This window comes from Typopeltis vanoorti, chromosome 16, assembly GCF_054136105.1.
Source record: "Typopeltis vanoorti isolate ZY-2024b chromosome 16, IOZ_Tvanoo_1.0, whole genome shotgun sequence".
Taxonomy (NCBI): Eukaryota; Metazoa; Arthropoda; class Arachnida; order Uropygi; family Thelyphonidae; genus Typopeltis; species Typopeltis vanoorti.
Genome location: NC_143564.1, coordinates 881643 through 902592, shown reverse-complemented (window position 1 = coordinate 902592; position 20950 = coordinate 881643). Strand labels below are relative to the sequence as shown.

At 36.8% G+C, this 20950-nt stretch overlaps 1 protein-coding gene across 5 annotated transcripts in view; it reads right to left on the bottom strand.

Annotated features, from left to right (window-relative positions):
* The window catches only part of LOC150097825 (CUE domain-containing protein 2), a 408650-nt gene that overhangs the window by 197981 nt on the left and 189719 nt on the right, over positions 1–20950 (bottom strand). For all 5 annotated transcript variants that reach the window (XM_090406327.1, XM_090406324.1, XM_090406326.1 and 2 more), the window contains one exon: positions 15483–15547. In XM_090406327.1, coding sequence (XP_090262453.1) covers positions 15483–15547 — 65 coding nt within the window. The remainder of the gene's footprint in view (positions 1–15482; positions 15548–20950) is intronic.

The following is a 20950-nucleotide window of genomic DNA, read 5'->3' as shown; positions in this document are numbered from 1 at the left end:
TATAAAGGGATCAGAAGGTATGGCTTCCATTTAGACAAGAGGCAAATTTTCTGCTGTTGGCCTTCATAAAATCAGATTTGGATCTGCTGATGACCGATTTGCATATGTTGCATGATTTATTATAGATAGAGTATGAATATGGAATTCTTTATGTGTACCACATGCGGTAAGCTGAATTTTATTTTTTTCAAATGCTGTGATACATTTATTGTTGAACCAGGGTTTGGAAATGAGATGAAATTTATGGGGTGAATGGGGGATAAAGTACTTCATACCAGTAGGAATAATTTCTCGACTCATTCACATCAGGTGTTAGGATCAGGTGAGTGGAAGTGATAGTCAGACTAAGGAAAGGTGTAGAAATTTTGGAGGTCATCTGAATTAATACCTTTGTAATGCCAGAGAATCAAAGTTGGGAGTGGTTGGAGGAGGGGTTTCTGTGAGAGAGAGGAGACTTGTACAAGATTGTGGTCTGAGTTACCAAGAGGAGAGGTGATCTCTATGGTATACCAGAAAGTCAAACTGGTCAAAAAGAGATCCAGGTATTTAGAGTGAAGAGGGTTATCAGGAATTCAAGTGAATAGATGTACAATTTGTGTTTTGAGATTTGAAAGCATATCTGTTCTCAAACCAATAAGCTGTGGGTTTGAATCCTAATGTGGTTGTCTTTAGGTGAAAGATGAATTTCAATGTCTGTGACCAGCATCCTGTTTATTGCAGACCTGAAGTGGGTTAAAAATATTTCATACTTGGTCTCAGGGGCAATGTCCTGACAAATTACTTGTTGCCAGGTGGCATAACCAAGTGAACTACGTTTGAATTAATGGAGGGTCGGAGTGGGTTGGGACTCTATGTAATCCATCGCGTTCATTATACATAAGGATGGTTTTGCATGTCTAGTGATATGGTAACCGTTGTAAGTGTTTCTGTTTAAATGGTAACATGAATAAGAATGAAAAAGGAGCAGTGTTTCCAGGTTTTAACTCTGTCCACCCATAGTACTTATGTAGTAAAGGTTCTCAAATCTTCACAAAAAAAAAGTGAGACAAGGAAGGCTTACAGCAAACCTTTGTGTAGGATGAGCCAACAGAAAAGCAAAATACTGATATGCCGGTTATATCAGTTTATATCAAGTTTTCAATTGAGGAGGGGGGGCTAACCCTAAGACCATGATGTTTGTCCCAAACTGTTAGTGCTCTGTTTCATTTTCAACCATTTCTGATAAGATCAAGCTATTTGGTTATATGGATTTTTATCATGTAGGCAAAACAAGACTTTTCAGACAGCTTAATTTCTGAGTTTGCTGAAAGTAGTGCAAATGCAGAGTTAAAACTATTTGTTTATATACAGTCAACTTGTGGGGACCAAAAGAACAGCTTGCTATACTGAAATTCTTTTTTGTGATATAATGAAGCTAAGTGACTTTAGTTAAGGAGTCTAGTTGCAACTAAAATAATAATAACAAGAGCATCTGATAAAGGACTTTAGCAAATAATAATATTATTAATATTTATGAATACATTTCAGGGAGTCCATGATTCATTGTGGAAGGCCCTATTTAGGCCACTTACACTTCAATATCTCTCCTTGAATACATCTAACAGTTAACTCAATTCCACATACCATGAGAAGAAGAACTTGGACATCACATGCATTCTAAAAACCACTTGTAACCAGTTTTTAATTTGTAATTTAATAATTACAACTTGCAGCTCTTCAAAAAACTTCTGTCTCAGTCCTCATCAGCACTCCACACCTATAGGTCCTCTTGTGTATGAGATCAATTTTAAAAAAAAATTATATAGTAATTAGATTCTAAGAAATATTTTGCCTTGGTAAACAAGGTATCTTCATAGTCATAAAGAAAAACTAAGTATGTGCACACAGACAAACCTGTAGAAAGATAAATGCAGATGTTGTTTCAAAAGATTGGTTCTTACAGATCTAACTGATGCCCTCTGAGTGTAGTGGTGGAATCTTGTTGTAGGTCTCACAGTGACAGTCTCCCAGATTTTTGGCAGTGTAATGGAGTGAAATTTATTTAGGTTTGGAGAATCAGTTTCTCTCTGATTTGTGTCTGTTTCTGTATAAGAGGGAGTTTTTTTTTTTTTTTTTTGGTGATCTGTATTTATTATTATTATCACCCCAAGACCTCATGGAGTCAAAGACTCATCTGGGAGGTCCTTAGGTTCCACTCCAGAATGGCTGTAGTGTAGATGATGAAATGATGAATATATTTTCTATGTTCTTCTAGGCAGATATTAGCTGTTCTCCCAGTTTGTTTGAATTATTCAAACTTGCAGGAGCAAGGGATACTGTAAACACCAGGATGGTAAAGTGTATCTTTAGATAAGTAGATAAGAATAGCTAATTTTTGGTATGGCCTAAAGCAGGGGTCGGCATGTGCTCATAAAAGATTGACCATACTTACATGGCATGTGGCCCGTAAAATTTTATCATCAAGAAAAGATGTTATGGATATTCAAGAGGACGTTATCTACTACTCAGCTGTTAGATGGTTAAGTAACTGTGATGTGCTAAAAAGATTTTTTAATTTACGTGAAGAAATAGATATTTTCATGACGGAATACAAAAATACTGCCCCACAACTATCGGATAAAAAATGGATTATATCTCTTGCATTTATGGTAGACATTACAACTACCATAACGAACTTAATTTGATCCTTGCAAGGCCAAGGTAAATTACTAGCAGAACTGTTTTCTGACATAAAAGCTTTTGCAGGAAAACTATGTCTGTTGAAGAAATATATGATCGAAGAAAATTTACATCATTATATATGTTGCAAATCTGCATCTAGTTGGATGGAAAACACAAAAGGAAACTTTTGTTGGTATTATTGAAGATTTACAAATGGAATTTTCAATAAAATTTGTGGATTTTATTAAAAATAGCATCGAAATGCGATTATTTTTGCATCCTTTTAATGTCAACATTGATGACGTATCAAACCGATTATAGACAAAAGTTTTGGAATTACAACACAATGAAACATTAAAGAACGCATTTTCATCAGAAAATATTCAAAAAAATTTATCGATGCTTACCAAAAAAATATGAATGATTAATCAGTTTCGCAAATAACACGATAGTCGCATTTGGAAGCACCTACATTTGCGAACAAGCATTTTCAGCCATGAGTTTCAGAAAAAATATATTTTCTTCTCGACTGACTGATAAACATTTGCATGCTTTGATTCAAATTTGCATCTCAGGCTATAAAGTGGATCTAGATAATCTGGCTAAGGGGAAACAATTACAAAAGTCACATTAAGCAGAGAGACACAACACATATTGTGATGTATAAACTATATTATTAGTTTTTACGTGATAATAATTTTTCATTCAGTTTCATATTTCGTATTTTAAATATTTCTGTGTGTTTTAAGATTGATATAATAAAAGTTGATAACTTAAGTATTTTTTTTCACTCACTATTTTCTATTAATTAAACGCTTGCGGCCCGATTATTAAAAATAAAAGTTGAATGTGGCCCGCGAGTCTGAAAAGGTTGCCGATCCCTGGCCTAAAGGACATCTGTATGTTATACCTTTTTAAAAATGTATGCATTCTTAACAACTTTTAAAAACTCTGTATATTTCAAATCTGGCCTGATATGATCCTCAAGGATACTGATGTCATGGTCAGTTTTATATAATCTCCCTATTCACCGATGTATTCTTAAAAGAGTAAGAAATCATTCATACTATCCTCCTGACACAACTGCCTTATTCACTTTCATTATACACTATGGCTAATTTACATGGTAGGGAAAAACCTACAAGATAATTGAGCCTAGAGCTGGCAACAGCCATGGGCAGTGCCGGCTCTAGGGCTACTGGCACCCCAGTGCAATTTTAAGTTGAGTGCCCCTTATTTTTTTTTTCTTCAAAATGTACTTAACATTTAAAGGCTAAAAAAATCAAAACACATATATTTTTATGTAAAATTGTGTATTTTGAAAAATACATATATTAACCTCCCAATTGGCCAGGACGTCTATATATGTCCAGCAAAATCTGGATACGATGCATGCTATCTGTTGAAAGAACAAGAAGTGCAATTTGGCCATCATGTCCATTAGAAGGTGCAATAATCCTTCACACTGAAGAGAACACTTAACCAGAATATCTCGTGATCATAACTGCGTATCAATTGCCTAGAACAAGAAACACAGTTCCTTTCTATGCTGGGTAACTGCACTTTTAGTTATATTGCATAGACTAAAAATATAGAAATTATGTTTATTTTTATTTTCTCCTTTTATTGTACAATTTTTAATACCAGGACAAAATAAGAGATCCTTGCATACTTTCTTCACTTAAATATTGCATTACCTTGGAGAACCAGCGTCATTTTAAATTTTTTGTGCTAATTTTGTCTAATCTCTTAATCACAATACATTTTATTTGTTCTCAAAGAACTTAATTCAAGATAATTATTTGACATATTTTGGAAAAAAAAAAAAAAAACAGGCTGCCCATGTTCCAGAATATGGGCAGCCTGTTTTTTATGCGCTTTAACGACTTTGCTTTATAGATAATATAAAATTCTTTAATCATATCAAATGTGAAGTACATACCGTGAAAAGTATGAAATATGAAATTGGCTATTTATAATTCAGTCACTATTAGCGGTCATGGCAGCAGGAAAGTGGGATGGGGTGGGGGGTTGGAATACTTCAAAACAAACATAACATTTTAATCAATTCCGTATAGGACATGTCTCAGATAATTTCATTAACACACACACACACACACACACTCGGATCTCTTTTAATGCGGATTTGAAGTTATGCGGTATAGTACACTCACAGATACAAGACCTTTTGACACTTCTGCACATGTCAACAGAAGGAGAATGCATTCCGATAATAGGGTAATCCAGCGTTTCCCAAACTTTTCCTACGATAGAACACTTCACAAATCCTGAAATATTCATGGAACACCTAGGTTATTTTGTAATATATTAATTAATAATTGATCATTAATTAAACATCAATTAAACATAAACATCATTAAATTAATTTGTGCTGATTTTCATTGACATATCCCATTCTGATCAAAAATTTATAATATTATAAGTACTTACGAGTGAATACAGAATTTTTCTCCTGCGTGCTGGTAGGTTTTCCCTCCTTTTGTACATCCTGGAGATAACTTGGATGATTGAGGTGGACGAATCGCTATCTGTTGCATCACAAACACCTTCAATAAGCGATTTCTTAACACTGCAATTAAACAAAGTCCTTTGTCTCTTATTCATATTAAAATTTAAATCTGGGGTAATCAATCCGTATTGTGGGATGAGTTGTTTATTATTACACGATGGAAAATTAACTTCTCTTTTATGATCATTGTAGTTTTTAAAGCAGTAACTATTTTGCTTGTATAACAAGCAAAATAGTTACCATTTTGCTTGTTATACAAGCAAAATAGTTACCACTATTCGCATGTTGTTGACTAGTTCGTTCATCGCCGTTGAACATAATGAACGGCGTGTTGCAGCACATTCTAGCGTAATGTGATAAGGTGTAAGCAGTGAGTGTTCGATGTAAGTGTTTGTCTTTTTATTATCGAAAGTCTAAATTTTGCTAATTGTTATTTTAAAGATTTAATTTGGCCCAATGGAGGGAAAAAAGCACCAAAGAAAAGCAATTTTGTTGGAAATGAAAACTGCAATTTTAGATCACTTAGCAAAAGGAGAGGGATCTACAGCAATTAAACATTTTAATTTAGGTGAATCTACTATAAGAGCAATTAAAAAGAATGAAGTTGCAATAAGAAAATCTGTCATTTCTGGCACAAAACTAAGTGCAAATTATCATCATACTCAAGAGATGCATTATTAGAAAACATGGAACAAGGGTTCATAATTTGGATTGAAGAATTAACTCAATGAAGAATTCTTATAAGTGGTAATTTAATTAAGCAAAAAGCTCTTCGGTTTTATGAACAGATGAAGCAAATGGAGCCGTCCGTCTACTTCCGCTTCCCAGGCTGATAAAGAATTTTCACATAGCAAAGGATAGTTACCAGGTTTTTAAAAAGAAATGCACTTCATAATGTGAAGATTACAGGCAAGGTTGCAGCAGCAGATGAAGCAGCAGCCAAAAATTTTCAAGAGAAGTTACCCAAAATTATTGAAGATGGTGGATATTATCGCTGTGTTTAACACTGACGAAACAGGATTGTTTTGAAAGAAAATGCCTAGTCGAACTTACATCGCAAAGTCTGAGAAAAAACCAAGTGGGTTTAAAGCAAGCAAAGATCGAGTAACATTGTTATTTTGTAGCAATGCATCAGGAGATCGAATGTTAAAACCCCTCCTAGTAAATCGATTTCTAAGACCACGTGCTCTAAAAGGCAAAGATCTAAAACAGCTGCCAGTACATTGGATGGCTAATACAAAGGCCTGGGTAACAACTGTTGTATTTACTGAATGGTTCAATAATTGCTTTGTACCAGAAGTGGAAACATACATGAAGCAAAAAGCTCTCGATTTTAAAGTTTTATTAATTGTTGACAATGCACCAAGTCATCTGCATTTAGAATATCCAAATGTGCAGGTAGTGTTTTTTCCACCCAATAAAACAAACATTATTCAGCCATTAGATCAAGGCATAATTGCTACTTTTAAAAAATATTACGTTAAGCACACTTTTCAATTTATATTGGATAAACTAGAAAATGAATCATTAACAGTAACCAACGTTTGGAAAAAATTTTCTATTTTGGACTGCTTAAATCATGTTGCATCTACTATCGCTGAAATAAGACCACAAACTTCAAATGCCTGCTGGAAAGCAACTTGGCCTGGATGTGTTGCAAACAGTGCAACCATCTATATTAACAGCTGAAATCATTACTTTGGCACATGAAATTGGGTGAAGGGTTTGATACATTTAGCCAGAATGATGTAGACGAATTGCTTGTGGATAATGCCTTAAGTGATGATGATATTATTGGATATCGATTAACTTTAGATATCGTCGAAGATCCAGAAAACGATAGTGAAGCAGAAGAAAAACCTGTCCCCCTCACTGCAAATATAATTCGAGAAGGTCTTGAACTGTGCAATAAATTGGAAAATCATTTTCTTGTTAATGACACAAATTCCGAACAAGCCTTTAAATTTCAACGTGAGCTGAAGAACTGTATGTCTGGATATCGCGAGCTGTATAAAAAATTAGTGAAATCATCATCACAAAGTTTAATCATGGATTACATTGTCAGAAGAAAAAAATCAGCACAGAACGAGGGTGAAGCTAATTCTGTTTATGAAGAACCATTGCTTTTACCATACAGATCTGATGCACTGACTATCTCTTTTGGTGATGAAAGTGATTTTGCACCAGTTCTCAAATGTTGCAGAATATTGTCTAATAGCGATGATAATTCTGATGATAAAATATATATATATATAAAAAAAAATTGTTACTTTTCAATAAAATTAAATGAATAAAGCCTAAAAACAAACTGAGGCATTCTTATTTTCCTGAATTTTCAAAAACTTTTTTATGCGATTTTAGGTTTATTTTAATTTTTTTTTATAATAATTATTTTTATGCAGTTTTAGAAAATTATGGAACATATCCCTAATTTTTCAAAGTAAATTAGGCCTTTTTTTGTGCGATTTTTTATATGTGGTTTTCAGTGGAACGTATCTACCACATAAAAAGAGACCCGACTGTGTATGTATATATATATGTATGTGTGTGTGTGTGTGTGTGTGTTGCTTACACCCACGAAAGGTTATTTTACAGCGGTAAAGAAACAGAATTATTATTATTGAAATGAGCACTCTATAAATAACAGTAATAATAACAATTTATTTTGTTTTTCAATTACGAGTTCATTTGAAATATAAATTTGTGATATTTTAAAATTTGTCTTGAAATAATGTAATGCAATTTAAAATGTCTTGTTCATAAGAGCATAAAAAGTTGTTCTCAAACAGCAGCAGGATATCTCAATCTGCAAGCATAACAACATAACATGCATATTTCCATACATCGTAGTAGTGTAAGATCAAATAAAAAGTAATGTTCAAACTTTATTTGCTGCAATAAATTTTGCTTGATAGCATTTTTTTTCCAGAATATTTCAAAACAGTTGTTTAACACAAGTGTAGAAATTAACACGAAAATAATTTCCAAAATATTTTCTGTAACACATCTTCCAAAATGAATATAAATGTATTCATTTTATTTATTATGCATCTGCTGTATTCACTTCATGAATTATTATCTTTTACACTTTCCATTAAACATTCAGTAAACTGTTTCAATAATCACTTTGTAAATAAATGTGTACACGCACGTGGGCGTATATATCTTGGAAACAACCAAAATACTGACTTCGAATTTCTTAATGGAGGAAACTCCAGGTAACACAGGGTTTAATAAAACCCTGTGTTACCTGTTATTATGTGACACCTCCAGGGAATCCAAAGATCCATCGAGGGAGAGTGTGCCAACAGCATCGAATGATTGAACCCTTCCAACTACTAACCACGCTCAAACTTGCTTACCTTTTTGTTCCAAAAAGGTAAGTAATTAGTAACAGAGGCTCTGCCAATCGATCAACCTTTGCTGGCTTCACTTTTCTAAGTCAAGAGGGCATAAACGTTACAAATCCACTACAGTTAGTCATTCCCATTATTTCCATTAGTTGACAAAAATAGCAAGAAAATAATCACATGCACTTTCTTTGTGGGGCAGACTGGTTTGCAGAGTGGTTAGTGTATCTACTCTCCAGCCAAAAGGCTGTGGGTTTGAATCCCAATGTGGGCATGGATGTTGGTTATTGTCTGTGAAAATACTAGTGGTGGTCGGCAGTAGATGGCGTTGGTATAGATGATGAAGGTAGTTGTGGTTGGTGGGGACCGAAAGTTGTAGAGTAGGTGCCCTCCCTCGATGAGTCTTTGCACTCCCTGGAGGTGTTACGTAATAATAATAAATTACACTTCATTCTGACATTTCAACTCAATGATTTCTTTTTAATTTGCGCCTCACGTCCTAAGCAGCGAATGCGTGATGCATGTAAAAAAAAAAGGTCGACACTGTAAGGGTGTCCTCTGTAATGCGATGCCCCAGGCGAATGCCCAGCTTGTCTAGTGCTTCCACCAGCTCTATACTACACATAGTGAAAAACAAATTGCAGTCTTTGCCAAATGTTATTAAAAGTCGCAGTAATTGTTATAATATATTTAGTGCATATCCACATATAATTAACGCTAATATTAAAATGTGTTTTAATTCTGACTGATTCTGATCATGATGAGAAGAATCCATATATGAACTTTTTCAGTTGAAACTGATTTTCATCTGCATAAAATCAAATTGGCCAGAGAACATATGCAACTAACAGATAACAAAAATATTATTAGTGAGCAATAGTAATTATTAGTAATAATTACTAAAGCAGTAATTATGAGTACTAGAAACAACTGTAATAAATATCTCCTTTTCAGTTTTCAATACACAATTCATAATAATGCTTCACAGTATAGACAAGGAAAGGAAAAAATATATATTTATTAAACTCACTAATATTTCGCTGGTATTCTAACTAGCATCATCAGAGCACAATTATAACGGTGGTAGACATGCAATAATGGACAAATTCCTCCCTTTCTCAACTGACATCAAGAACAAGAGACCGAGATGATTGGAGGAGGCTAACAAAAAATATCACCTACTAGCCATGAGTGACCCAACGGTCCATTTAGGACTACGGGAGAGAAGAAGATACACAATAAACTACATAATTGAGGAAAACAATTAATTTTTTTTTTTTTTTAAATAACAAAACCTGTGGTGAGATCATAATTAAAAGAAACACACGTATTATTAACCACGGTGAAAATTATTTACTTGTAAATATTTCATCCTAAGTATCTTAAGACGAAATATTTACACGTAAACAATTTTCACTGTGGTTAATACGTGTGTTTCTTTTAATTAATTTAAATTGTAACTGGCAACAGAACTATTGTCCTTGCATGATGCCCTCTATGGGTCTGATAACCAAAAAGCTAATTTAGAGAAGTTAGGCTATTAGGTCTTAAAATGATCGTCTTCCAGATCTTTGGTAAATTAATTTTTATTATTATTACGGGTGACTCCAGGGAGTCCATTCGACTCATCGAGGGAGGCCCTAAATATCATGTCCACACAACTATACGACATCTATCATACCTTGCCTTGAACTCCCTCAGCGTCATAGCACCCACAACAGACTCTGGCAGCTTATTCCACTCGTTTACTACTCTAAAAGTAAAGAGCCCAGCTCTAACACCCCTGCTAACCACACTCTTGCCCAGCTTCCATAGGTGTCCCCTAGTTCTCCCACCACCAGTCCTGATCTCAAAAATATCCTCTGAATTAATCCTATAGAAACCCTTTAGCAATTTGAATGTCTCAATCATATCTCCCCTTTTCCGCCTATCAACTAATTTCTGCAATCCACAAATCTTCAACTTGTTCTCATATGGTTCATTCCATAGACCTGCTATCATCTTAGTCACTCGCCTCTGGATCTTCTCCACCTCCTCCCCATCAAGAAGGAACCTAGGTGACCAAATCTGGGCACAGTAGGCGATATGAGGTCTTATCAAGGCTTGGTACAGAGGTACAGTAACTTGCTTGTCTCTGCTCGTCAGAGTATTTTTCAACAACCAAGTGAGTTGATGAGCTGATTTAGATACTTTTGCAATGTGTCCCCCCTAAACTTCATCTCCCTATCCACCAACACTCCCAAGTCCCAGGCCTCATCAATCTCCTAGAGTACAGTTCCACCAATGTGGTATACTGCTGCTAATCTTTACACCCCAAAATGCATAACCTTACATTTTGTCACATTAAATTGACATCCATTCTCCTTAGCCCAGAACTCCAATCTATCCAAGTCGTCCTGCAAGATTTTGACATCTTCTGCATTCACTATTGCCCTACCCAACTTTGCATCATCAGCGAACAAATGAACTGTTCCTCTTAGATCCTTCCCTATATCGTTAATGAACAAATTGAACAGCAGTGGTCCAAGAACAGAATCCTGCGGCACGCCACTAGTCACAGGCCGTCTTTTGGACTCTACTCCTGAATAAACTACTCTTTGATATCTCTCCATCAACCACCCACCTATCCATCTCACCAACACTATATCCATTCCCATATGTTGTAGTTTACGGATTAGAATTCCATGTGGTATCCTGTCAAATGCCTTAGCCAGGTCCAGCAGTATCACTGTAAACCCATTACCTTTATCCAGTTCAGCCGTCACAGTGTTATAAAACTTGCACAAGTTACTGAGGGATGATCTACCCTTCACAAAGCCATGCTGTCCCCCGTACAGTATCTCATTTTCATCAATCTATTCCTGTATTTTTCCCTTGACAACTTTCTCCAAGACCTTGACAAGGACTCCTGATATGCTGATCAGTCGGTAATTTGCCACCGTAGTTTTGGATCCTCCTTTATGCAGTGGAACTATTTTCCCCTCTTTCCACACCTTCAGGACTAAACCAAACCCGAGACTCAGATTAAACAACATGGTCAAGGGCACTAATAATTCTTTAGCCGCTTCACGCAAGACCCGTGCCGATATACCATCCAATCGCACAGATATATTCACATTAAGGTTCTGTAATAGACTATTCCCCTACACTTCATTCATCACAATTCCCATATAAACTAATGGTTCCTTCATTTTTTTTAATGCCACTACCTGGATGATATACTTTTGCAAAGTGCTCGCTCAGTAACTCCACTATATCGACTGATTCAGTGACCTCCTTACCATCGTCATTCCTTAAAATCATTTTGCTGTGTACAGTTTTTTCTTGCTTGCAGCATATTGAAAGAATTGTTTGGGATTCTCTTTAGCTTGCATAGCTAGTTTCCTTTCATAATCTGCTTTTTCTTTTTTTACCACACTCGTTACCCTTCTGGCCTGCACTTTATACTGTTCGTGTGCCTGCAAGTCACCTATTTCTTTAAATTCCCTCCGCAGTTGTTTCTTTTTTTGCAGCTCAAGCTTAATGGTGTTATTCATCCATTTAACCCCTACTTGTTTTACTATTCGGACCCTAGGTATATAATCAGCCATAACCTCCTGTAAATGCTCCTTGACCACTTCCCATGCTCTATCAACATCCAGCCCTTGAAGTTGTACATCCCATGGCACATATCCAAGCAATCTCCTAAGCTTGTCATACTTGCCAGCACGGCAATTCCACATATACCCTGTCTTAATCAAAAATTCCACACCTTTAGCCACCTTCTAAGACCTTATGATCCCTCTCACCAACAGGTGGCAACATGGTCATATTCATTGCAGTCAAATTCTCAGATGCTATTACCAGGTCAAGCACTCTCTAATGCAACCATATCTGTTGAAGCTAGGAGAGTAGTACTTCATAGCTGATGCTAGTTCTAAAAATAGTCTCTCAGACCTATAATGACTTTTATAAAATAACAATATTTTCCTCCATCTGATCCTATGTGAAAGAGTATCTAGAGAATGGTCTGCCAATCCTGGACTTGCCATACAGATGGAATTTTTGTGTTCTTCAAGGTGGATGTTAACTGATCTTCCAGTCTGTCCAAAGTAGGCCAAAACTGCAGGCACAGGTAATTTTATACACTCCAGGATGTTCAAGAGGATGTAGTCAATCTTTAGCAGAACGTATGAAGATAGCTAACTGAAAGAAAGGATTGAAAGTAGCATGGAAATCATATTTGCAGAGAACTTGGCCAATTTTTTCTAATGTATCCTTAACATATGAGATGGGAATGTTTTTGCTGTGATCCTGTATGTTGGAGGTGCAAGCAATATTTTATCTATTTTATGAGGGCTGTGGCTATTGGCTAAAAAAGGCGTTGTGAATTTCCCTGAGCTTACTTTCAAGGGTTGTGTCATTTGAAAACTGAGTTCAAGGTCTTTGCAACACTTTTTGGTTTTTGGAAGACTACTTCAAATTCAGAAGTGTTCAAATCATACTTCAGGATTAATGCAGATTTAAGGCAAGATAAAAGCAACTTGGTGTCCTTTTATGGTTAAGATTTATTTTCAACTTATACCATGCTAATGTCGCCTATATAGGTGAAAAATGCACTATGGATATAATGTAGATGTTCCAGTAAAAGCCAAAAGTAAATCTCTGAGAAGAGAAATATGATCTCAAGATCTGGATTATTCTATCAAAGATTTGGGGAGTTAAGGCAGATGTGCAACTAGGGTCCACATTATCTCCACTGTTGGAATTATTCATCATCTATATGGATCGCATTATGAAGGAATGCAGTATCAACCCTGATATCAAAATTGGAGATGTTAATCTCAGCTCTTTACTTTATGCAGATGATGTTATACTCCTAAATAATCCAGGACATGTCTGCAGGATTCACTGAGAAAATTGAATAACTGCTGTAATAAATTTGGTATGAAAATCAGTATTAAAAAGACAAATACAATGAAAATAAGTAGAAATAATGAAAATATCAACTACATCCTAAACCAGCCATAAATTATGGCTAATTTAGGCATAATTTTTAGTGAAGATGGCAAATTAAATTTGGAAATACACAGCAGAATTAGCAAAGCTGGTATGGTAGGAAACCAACTGAATAAATTTATATGGAATAAGAGAGAGAGAGAGAGGGATTAGCCAAAACACTAAACTAGCTCTATACAAGACAGTCTTCAAACCAATTTTAACTTATGTACCTGAGAGCTGGGTTAGAAATAAAACTCTTGATCAAAGACTGGAGATCACACATAATGAGTCCTGAGAAAGATTAGGGGCTGAACAAATGGCATCGATAGCAGTATCATATTAAAAACAAGGATATTAGGAAAGAAATCAACATTGTTAGCATTCAGGAATGTGTCAGCAGAGGTAATCTTAGGTAGTATAGCCACTTAAACAGAATGGGAAAAGAATGATCAGCTAATCAAGTGTTCTTTGTCAGGTTGGCAGGAAAAAGACCTGAGATTAAAACCAAGATATAGGTGGATTGATACAGTAAAAAGTGTCTTAGAAGACAGAAGTATAAGATAATATCTGATAATATTGGAATGTTGACACATAACAGGCTAATCTGGAGGAAAATTGTTGATAGGAAGTTAGTAATAATGCAACTTTTCATGTAGGACTATCATAAGATCCTGTACATCCCCTGAAGGTATATGTCAGGAATTTGATGATGGCAATGATGATGAGATTTGAGAGGTGAAATTAGAGGTCTTTTCCAAGAGAAAGAGACAGTTTGGTGTTTTCGAAACATGAAACTTGACAAGACTGTCCTCATACTACTGAAGAATGGCATAGTGAGCAAAGTTTAAGACACTGCAAGGTTTGTTGAATGAGTATGAATATAAAGTAATATTATCAGCAAAACTATAGCTAGGAGTCAACGAGAGAAAGTCGTTTTATGTAGTGTTTGGTTTCTTGAATCAGGAAACCAGATTATCTAGTTTAGCCCATCCAAAGTACTAAACACACAACAGCTTTACCTTCTGTGATGGAAGGCACGTAAACTATAGAAGAAAGATAAAACCATCCACCATGAGATAGTGAACAATCAGAGAATACACCAAGTTTTCAATGATGGAAGGCAGCCCATCTAGAACAGATAGACTCACTCAGATATGATCTGTGGTTGCCAAAGAAACGTCAAAATTGACTGCATTAATTTTTTTCTTGCCACTAGTATGTAGATAGATATGGAAGTTGAAGGTTTTTTCCCTCTCATAAACTTAGGTTTTTCCATCCCACAAAAGTGGCAAACTTGTCAAAAGAATGCATGCAATTAATAAACATAATACACTGACACCATAGCATTAGATGCTTCAGTAATTCTAATTTTAAATGACTCAATCCAGAAGAGATAATGCAGGCAAAGATATCAATCTATATTGGTGGTATCTAATTAATTGGAAGGTTTACAGTTGGTGAAGAAGTTGACTGGTAATAATCTTCTCTATTACTTTCAAGAGAATTGAGGTGAGATAAAGACAATGGGTTAATAATTTAATGATAGTTTTATCTTAATACTCCTTATATAGAATTTTTCACCAATGTTAAATTTTGCTTTAACATATGCCCAGTATGTGGCATGTCCAAGAAATTTAGTTTTAGAAACTAATATTTGTTATAGTCAGTAATGACTGTCAATTATTCACAGATGGGAATTTTAATTCTGTGAAGGAAAAAACAGTATTCTAACTCAGCTTTTCCAAACCAGTCTCTTCCTTACAGTAATTTCCAGTCACTCTGGAAAAAATATCAGACTCCAGAGTAGGGTTCCACTACAGACAAAGAAGGATGTTAAAAAAAAGAAGCAGAAGTGGCATCCACGCATGTTTTCATAGCACGATATAAATAAGGAAACTGCTATAACATTTTTATATTTTTAAAAAGAAAACGGTACACTAATTTATAAATTTTAGACTTACCTTTTTGTCCAGATGTTTTTGATAACCTTACTGCTAGTTCAAAAATCCATCCACACACAGCAGGACTGAAGGGGGAAAAATTTAGAAAACATTATTCTTTTCCTTCCTTTTAAATGGTGATCAGCACTTTATTATGAAAAAATTATGGAGAGTACCTATTATTATTATTATTATTATTCAGGCTTCCATGGAATCAAAAGACTCCTCATGGGAGTTCCTAAGAAACACAAAGTCTATCAACACTCATCGTGGGAGGTCCCTCTTAGGAAACACAAAGTCTATCATACCACTCCTTAAACTCATTGACCATTCTCAATCTCACCACTCTATCAGGCAATGCATTCCATGGTTCAACCACTCTCCATGCAAAGAAACCACTCCTCACCCCCCTTGCTCACAGTTTCCTTTCGTAACTTCCAGGAATGGCCCCTTGTCATCACTCCTTCCCGCTGTTCAACCAAGCAAAAGATCTCCCCAGTATCAACCCTGTAACCACCTCTCAACAGTTTAAAAGTCTCAATCATATCACCTCTCCTCCTTCTATCCACCAAACTCTGCAGTCCACATTCCCTCAGCTGATCCTCATAACTAACATTGTACAGCATTGAAACTATCTTTGTTATCTGCCTTTGTACCCTTTCCACAGTTAATTTATTCCCTTCAAATCCTAGGGACCAAATCTGGGAACAATAGTCTAAGTGTGGTCTGATAAGGGTCTTATACAATGGAATGACAACTCTTTTATCTCTGCAGGTCAGTGTCCTTCTCATTATTGCAACAATCCTCTATGTTACCTTCACCACCTTTGCAATATGTACTCTAAATTTCAGGTTTCTATCAATCATCAACCCCAGATCTCTTGAATAACTTACTTCCTCCAGTATAGCTCCTCCAATAGAGTATGCAGCATCCCATTGATGTGTCCTAAACCTCAAGACCTTACATTTTGCTATATTAAACCGACATCACATTCATTTGCCCATCTGTCTAGCTTATTCAAATCCTCTTGCAGGGCTACCGCATCTGCACTATTACTAATAACCTTCCCAGCTTCACATCATCTGCAAATAACTGAATATCCCCTTGCAATCCACTGATATAAAGGTTAAACAATATAGGTCCCAGTACTGAGCCGTGTGTGACCAAGCTTGTAACCCTCAGCCTCCTTGAAACTGTCTCACCATACACAACTCTCTGATACCTATCGGACAGCCAATCCTGAATCCAGTTAACCAACCTGACATCCAAACCCATGTGCTGCAACTGAAATATCAGCTTATCATGTGGCACCCTGTCAAATGCCTTCGCTAAATGCAATAAAATTTCAGTATATGCCTTTCCCTCATCTACTGCTCTTTGTTACTTTATTATAAAAGTCTAGCATATTACTAAAACAAGAGCACCCCCTTCACAAATCCATGTTGACTCTCAAAGATAACATTACCATCATCTGCCCAATGCTGTATATGGAACCTCAATAATTTCTCCAAGATCTTAACTACTGAAGACACACAAACTGGCCTATAATTAAACACTTCCAGTCTGCTACCGCCCTTATGCAATGGCACTATCTTACTCTCCTTCCATTCCCTGGGCACCTTTCCTGTAGCCAGATTTTCATTGAAAAGCCAGGTGAAAGGAGCTGTCAGTTCTTTAGCACATTCTCTCAAAACTCGTGGTATAATACCATCCAGTCCCACAGCTTTACTGACATCTGGTATACTCAATAATTAGAATACACTCTCCTCCTGCACCTCTAAACCTTGAACCTGCCCTATCCCTCTAGTATTAAAATTTACTCCTACAGGATGAAATACTCCAATAAAATGTTCATTGAACAATTCCACTATGTCCTCTGCATCAGTCACTCTATTCCCATTTTTATCCCACAATGTCATTTTTCCACAGTCATTTCTCCTCCTACTGGCCACATAGCTAACACATTCCCTAGGATTTTCCTTGGATCTAAGGGCCAATCTCTTCTCATATTCGGGTTTCACCTTCCTTACCACACTAGTCACTCTCCTGGCCTGTGTCTTATATTCTTCATGCATCTGTTCTTTACCTGTCTCCTTATATCTCTTCCATAGCCTCTTTTTCACATGCAGCTCCTGTTTAATATTGTTTGTTATCCACTTGACACCAAATCATGTCCTCTTCTTTGACACAAGTGTAATACAGCTTACTATTGCTGCTAACAAATAATCCTGCACAATTTCCCAAGCACTAATGATATCCTGTCCCTCCAATTCCTCCCCCCATGAAACTTCCCCAAGTTGACATCTGAGACTATTATAATCATCTGACTTATAATTCCACATACGTTTTCCGTCTCTTTGAAACTCCAGCATGTCTATGCATCTTACAAATCAAAACCACATGGTCACTCTCTCTCCAACTGGTGGGAGAGATGATTATTATCAACTCTTCTGATGCTATGACCAAATCCAACTTCTTGGATTTGGGAACCTCTTGTTCCCTCTATTACATGTTGCCTAAGACATTTGTCTGCCAAGAATTCTAGAAATTCCATTCCCTTATTGCTACATGCATCTTCCTCTCCCCAATTTATATTGCTGTAGTTAAAATCTCCCATAACAATCATTCTTCCTGCACTTGCCAAGCTCAACTGTCTAAACATTTCCTGATCCTCACCCTCTGTGTTCCTTGGTCTGTAGCAACACCCCACCAAATATCCCATCTTGCCCATCTCTACCTCACACCATATGCTTTCAAAATCATTAGTGTCACTGCCTTCCAAAGCCTCCACTCTTAGATTTTTCACTATATCATTTCAGGAAATTACAATGTACTAGGATATACATTAAATAAATTTTAATATATTTCTATATTTCGGCAACGTCACTCTGCCATTTTCAAGAACTTAGGTACAAGATATGTGCACGCAGGTACAGCAAAACAATAAATGAGCAAGAAGTATGAAGCTATTATTTCTCCTGAAGTCCTGATGGTGCCCTCTAGCGGGCAATGTTGGTATTCTTGGGCGAATGGGCTGAAGGTCTTCTGATGTAGGTTTCCCAAATTTGAGGAAGTCTCATGCAGCCAAATTTGTTGAGGTTTGGCTCGTTTCTTAAGGCTGAAGCTGATTCTATGAAAAGCCTTTCATATCTGTATTTGCTACGGTGTATTATCCTGGCTTTTTTCCACCGTATTCTATGGCAGGTATCCAGAGCATGGTCAGCAAGACCAGAGCGGCTGTATTGGTGAAACCAGATGTAGTCCTTGGGTTCTGAAATTCTGATATTTGCTGTCCTGCCTGTTTGGCCGAAGTAGGACAGCTTACAGCTGCAAGGGACCTGGTACACACCAGGTCGGTCTAGGGGGGCAGGTTGGTCTTTTGTTGAGCGGATAAGGGATGCCAATTTTTTATAAGGTTTGTAACAAGAAGCCGAAACTGCAACTTCCTACCAATACGGTAGTAAATCTGTCGTCACTAAGTGTGAAACCTGAAGCACTCGACACCCTCGCACGTGGCCACAACTTCGCCATTGCGCCCAAAAGAAGACCTGCTGAGGATATCATGATATGGATTGAACGCAGGATCCGACACCTCCCAAGCCACATCGCCAACGATATTAGACTGGATGTAGCTTGTGTTCTAACCAAGGCCAAACCACCTAAAACCAACATGCCCAGTAAAGAAATTAAATCTCTATTAGAATTAAAGAAAAACAAGAAAATAATAATCACCAAAGCTGACAAAGGGAATGCCACAGTATTGCTGAACCAAAAAGATTACACAGGTAAGCTGAAATCTCTATTGTTAGATCGTGCCACTTACCTCCCTATCGAATACAATCCCACCAACTCACAAATTAGAAAACTCCACAGGCTCCTTAAGAAGGTCACTTCTTGGCCTGTGGAAATCACCAACAAACTAAAACCATATAACTTAATACCCCCCGCATTTATGGACTCCCAAAAATTCACAAGGAAAATGTGCCATTACGTCCCATAGTGGATGGCATTGATTCCCATTTGGCCAAAGCTCTCTCACACTATACTGGCAACACACCTTCATACATAAAAAACTCAGCCCACTTCAAAGCCAGCATAGAAAACCTTACACTCAAACACACTGACATAATGGTCAGTTTTGATGTCTCCTCCTTATTTACGAATGTCCCACTCAAAGAATCCTTAGAGCTAATCCAAGCTAAATTTCCTCCCGATATCACAGCCCTATTTCAGTTCACAATGAACTCAGGCTATTTTGTTTGGCAAGGAAAATTCTACAAACAAATAGAGGGGACAGCCATGGGTTCTCCACTCTTCCCACCCTTGGACAACTTTTATATGGAGACTTTTGAAGAGCAAGCCTTGAACTCTGCCCCACAAAAACCAACCATTTGGCTTCGCTATGTAGATGATGTATTCACTATTTGCCCACATGGCTCTGATGCACTCCTCTCCTTCTTAACACACTTAAACAACCAACATCCCAGAATCAAATTCACCCTGGAAGAAGAAAAAAACAACTGCATTCCGTTCTTAGACACTCTAGTCACCCGCCAGCCTGATGGAACCTTGGTTTTCTCAGTATATAGAAAACCCACCCATACAGGCAGATACATTCACCAACAATCCCCCCCCCCTCACAACAATATGGAGTCATTAAGACACTACACAACAGGGCTAAACTTATCTGCTCGAATGAGAATGCCCTAACCACAGAACTAAACCACATCCTCAACACGTTCTCAGCCAATGGCTACCCCCCCCCCAAAAAAAAAATCCGAAAAATATTAAAACCAGTAAACCACAACCCCCCCCCCCTTCCCCCTCACAACAAAGATTACTCTAAATCCATCACCATACCCTATATCCGAGGCACCTCAGAAAAAATCACAAAAATCTTAAAAAAACATAACTTCTTGTTACAAACCTTATAAAAAATTGGCATCCCTTATCCACTCAACAAAAGACCAACCTGCCCCCCTAGACCTACCTGGTGTGTACCAGGTCCATTGCAGCTGTAAGCTGTCCTACTTCGGCCAAACAGGCAAGACAGCAAATATCAGAATTTCAGAACACAAGGACTACATTCGGTTTCACCAATACAGCCACTCTGGTCTTGCTGACCATGCTCTGGATACCTGCCATAGAATACGGTGGAAAAAAGCCAGGATAATACACCGTAGCAAATACAGATATGAAAGGCTTTTCATAGAATCAGCTTCAGCCTTAAGAAACGAGCCAAACCTCAACAAATTTGGCTGCATGAAACTTCCTCAAATTTGGGAAACCTACATCAGAAGACCTTCAGCCCAATCGCCCAAGAATACCAACATTGCCCGCTAGAGGGCACCATCAGGACTTTAGGAGAAATAATAGCTTCATACTTCTTGCTCATTTATTGTTTTGCTGTACCTGCGTGCACATATCTTGTACCTAAGTTCTTGAAAATGGCAGCGTGATGTTGCCAAAATATAGAAATATATTAAAAT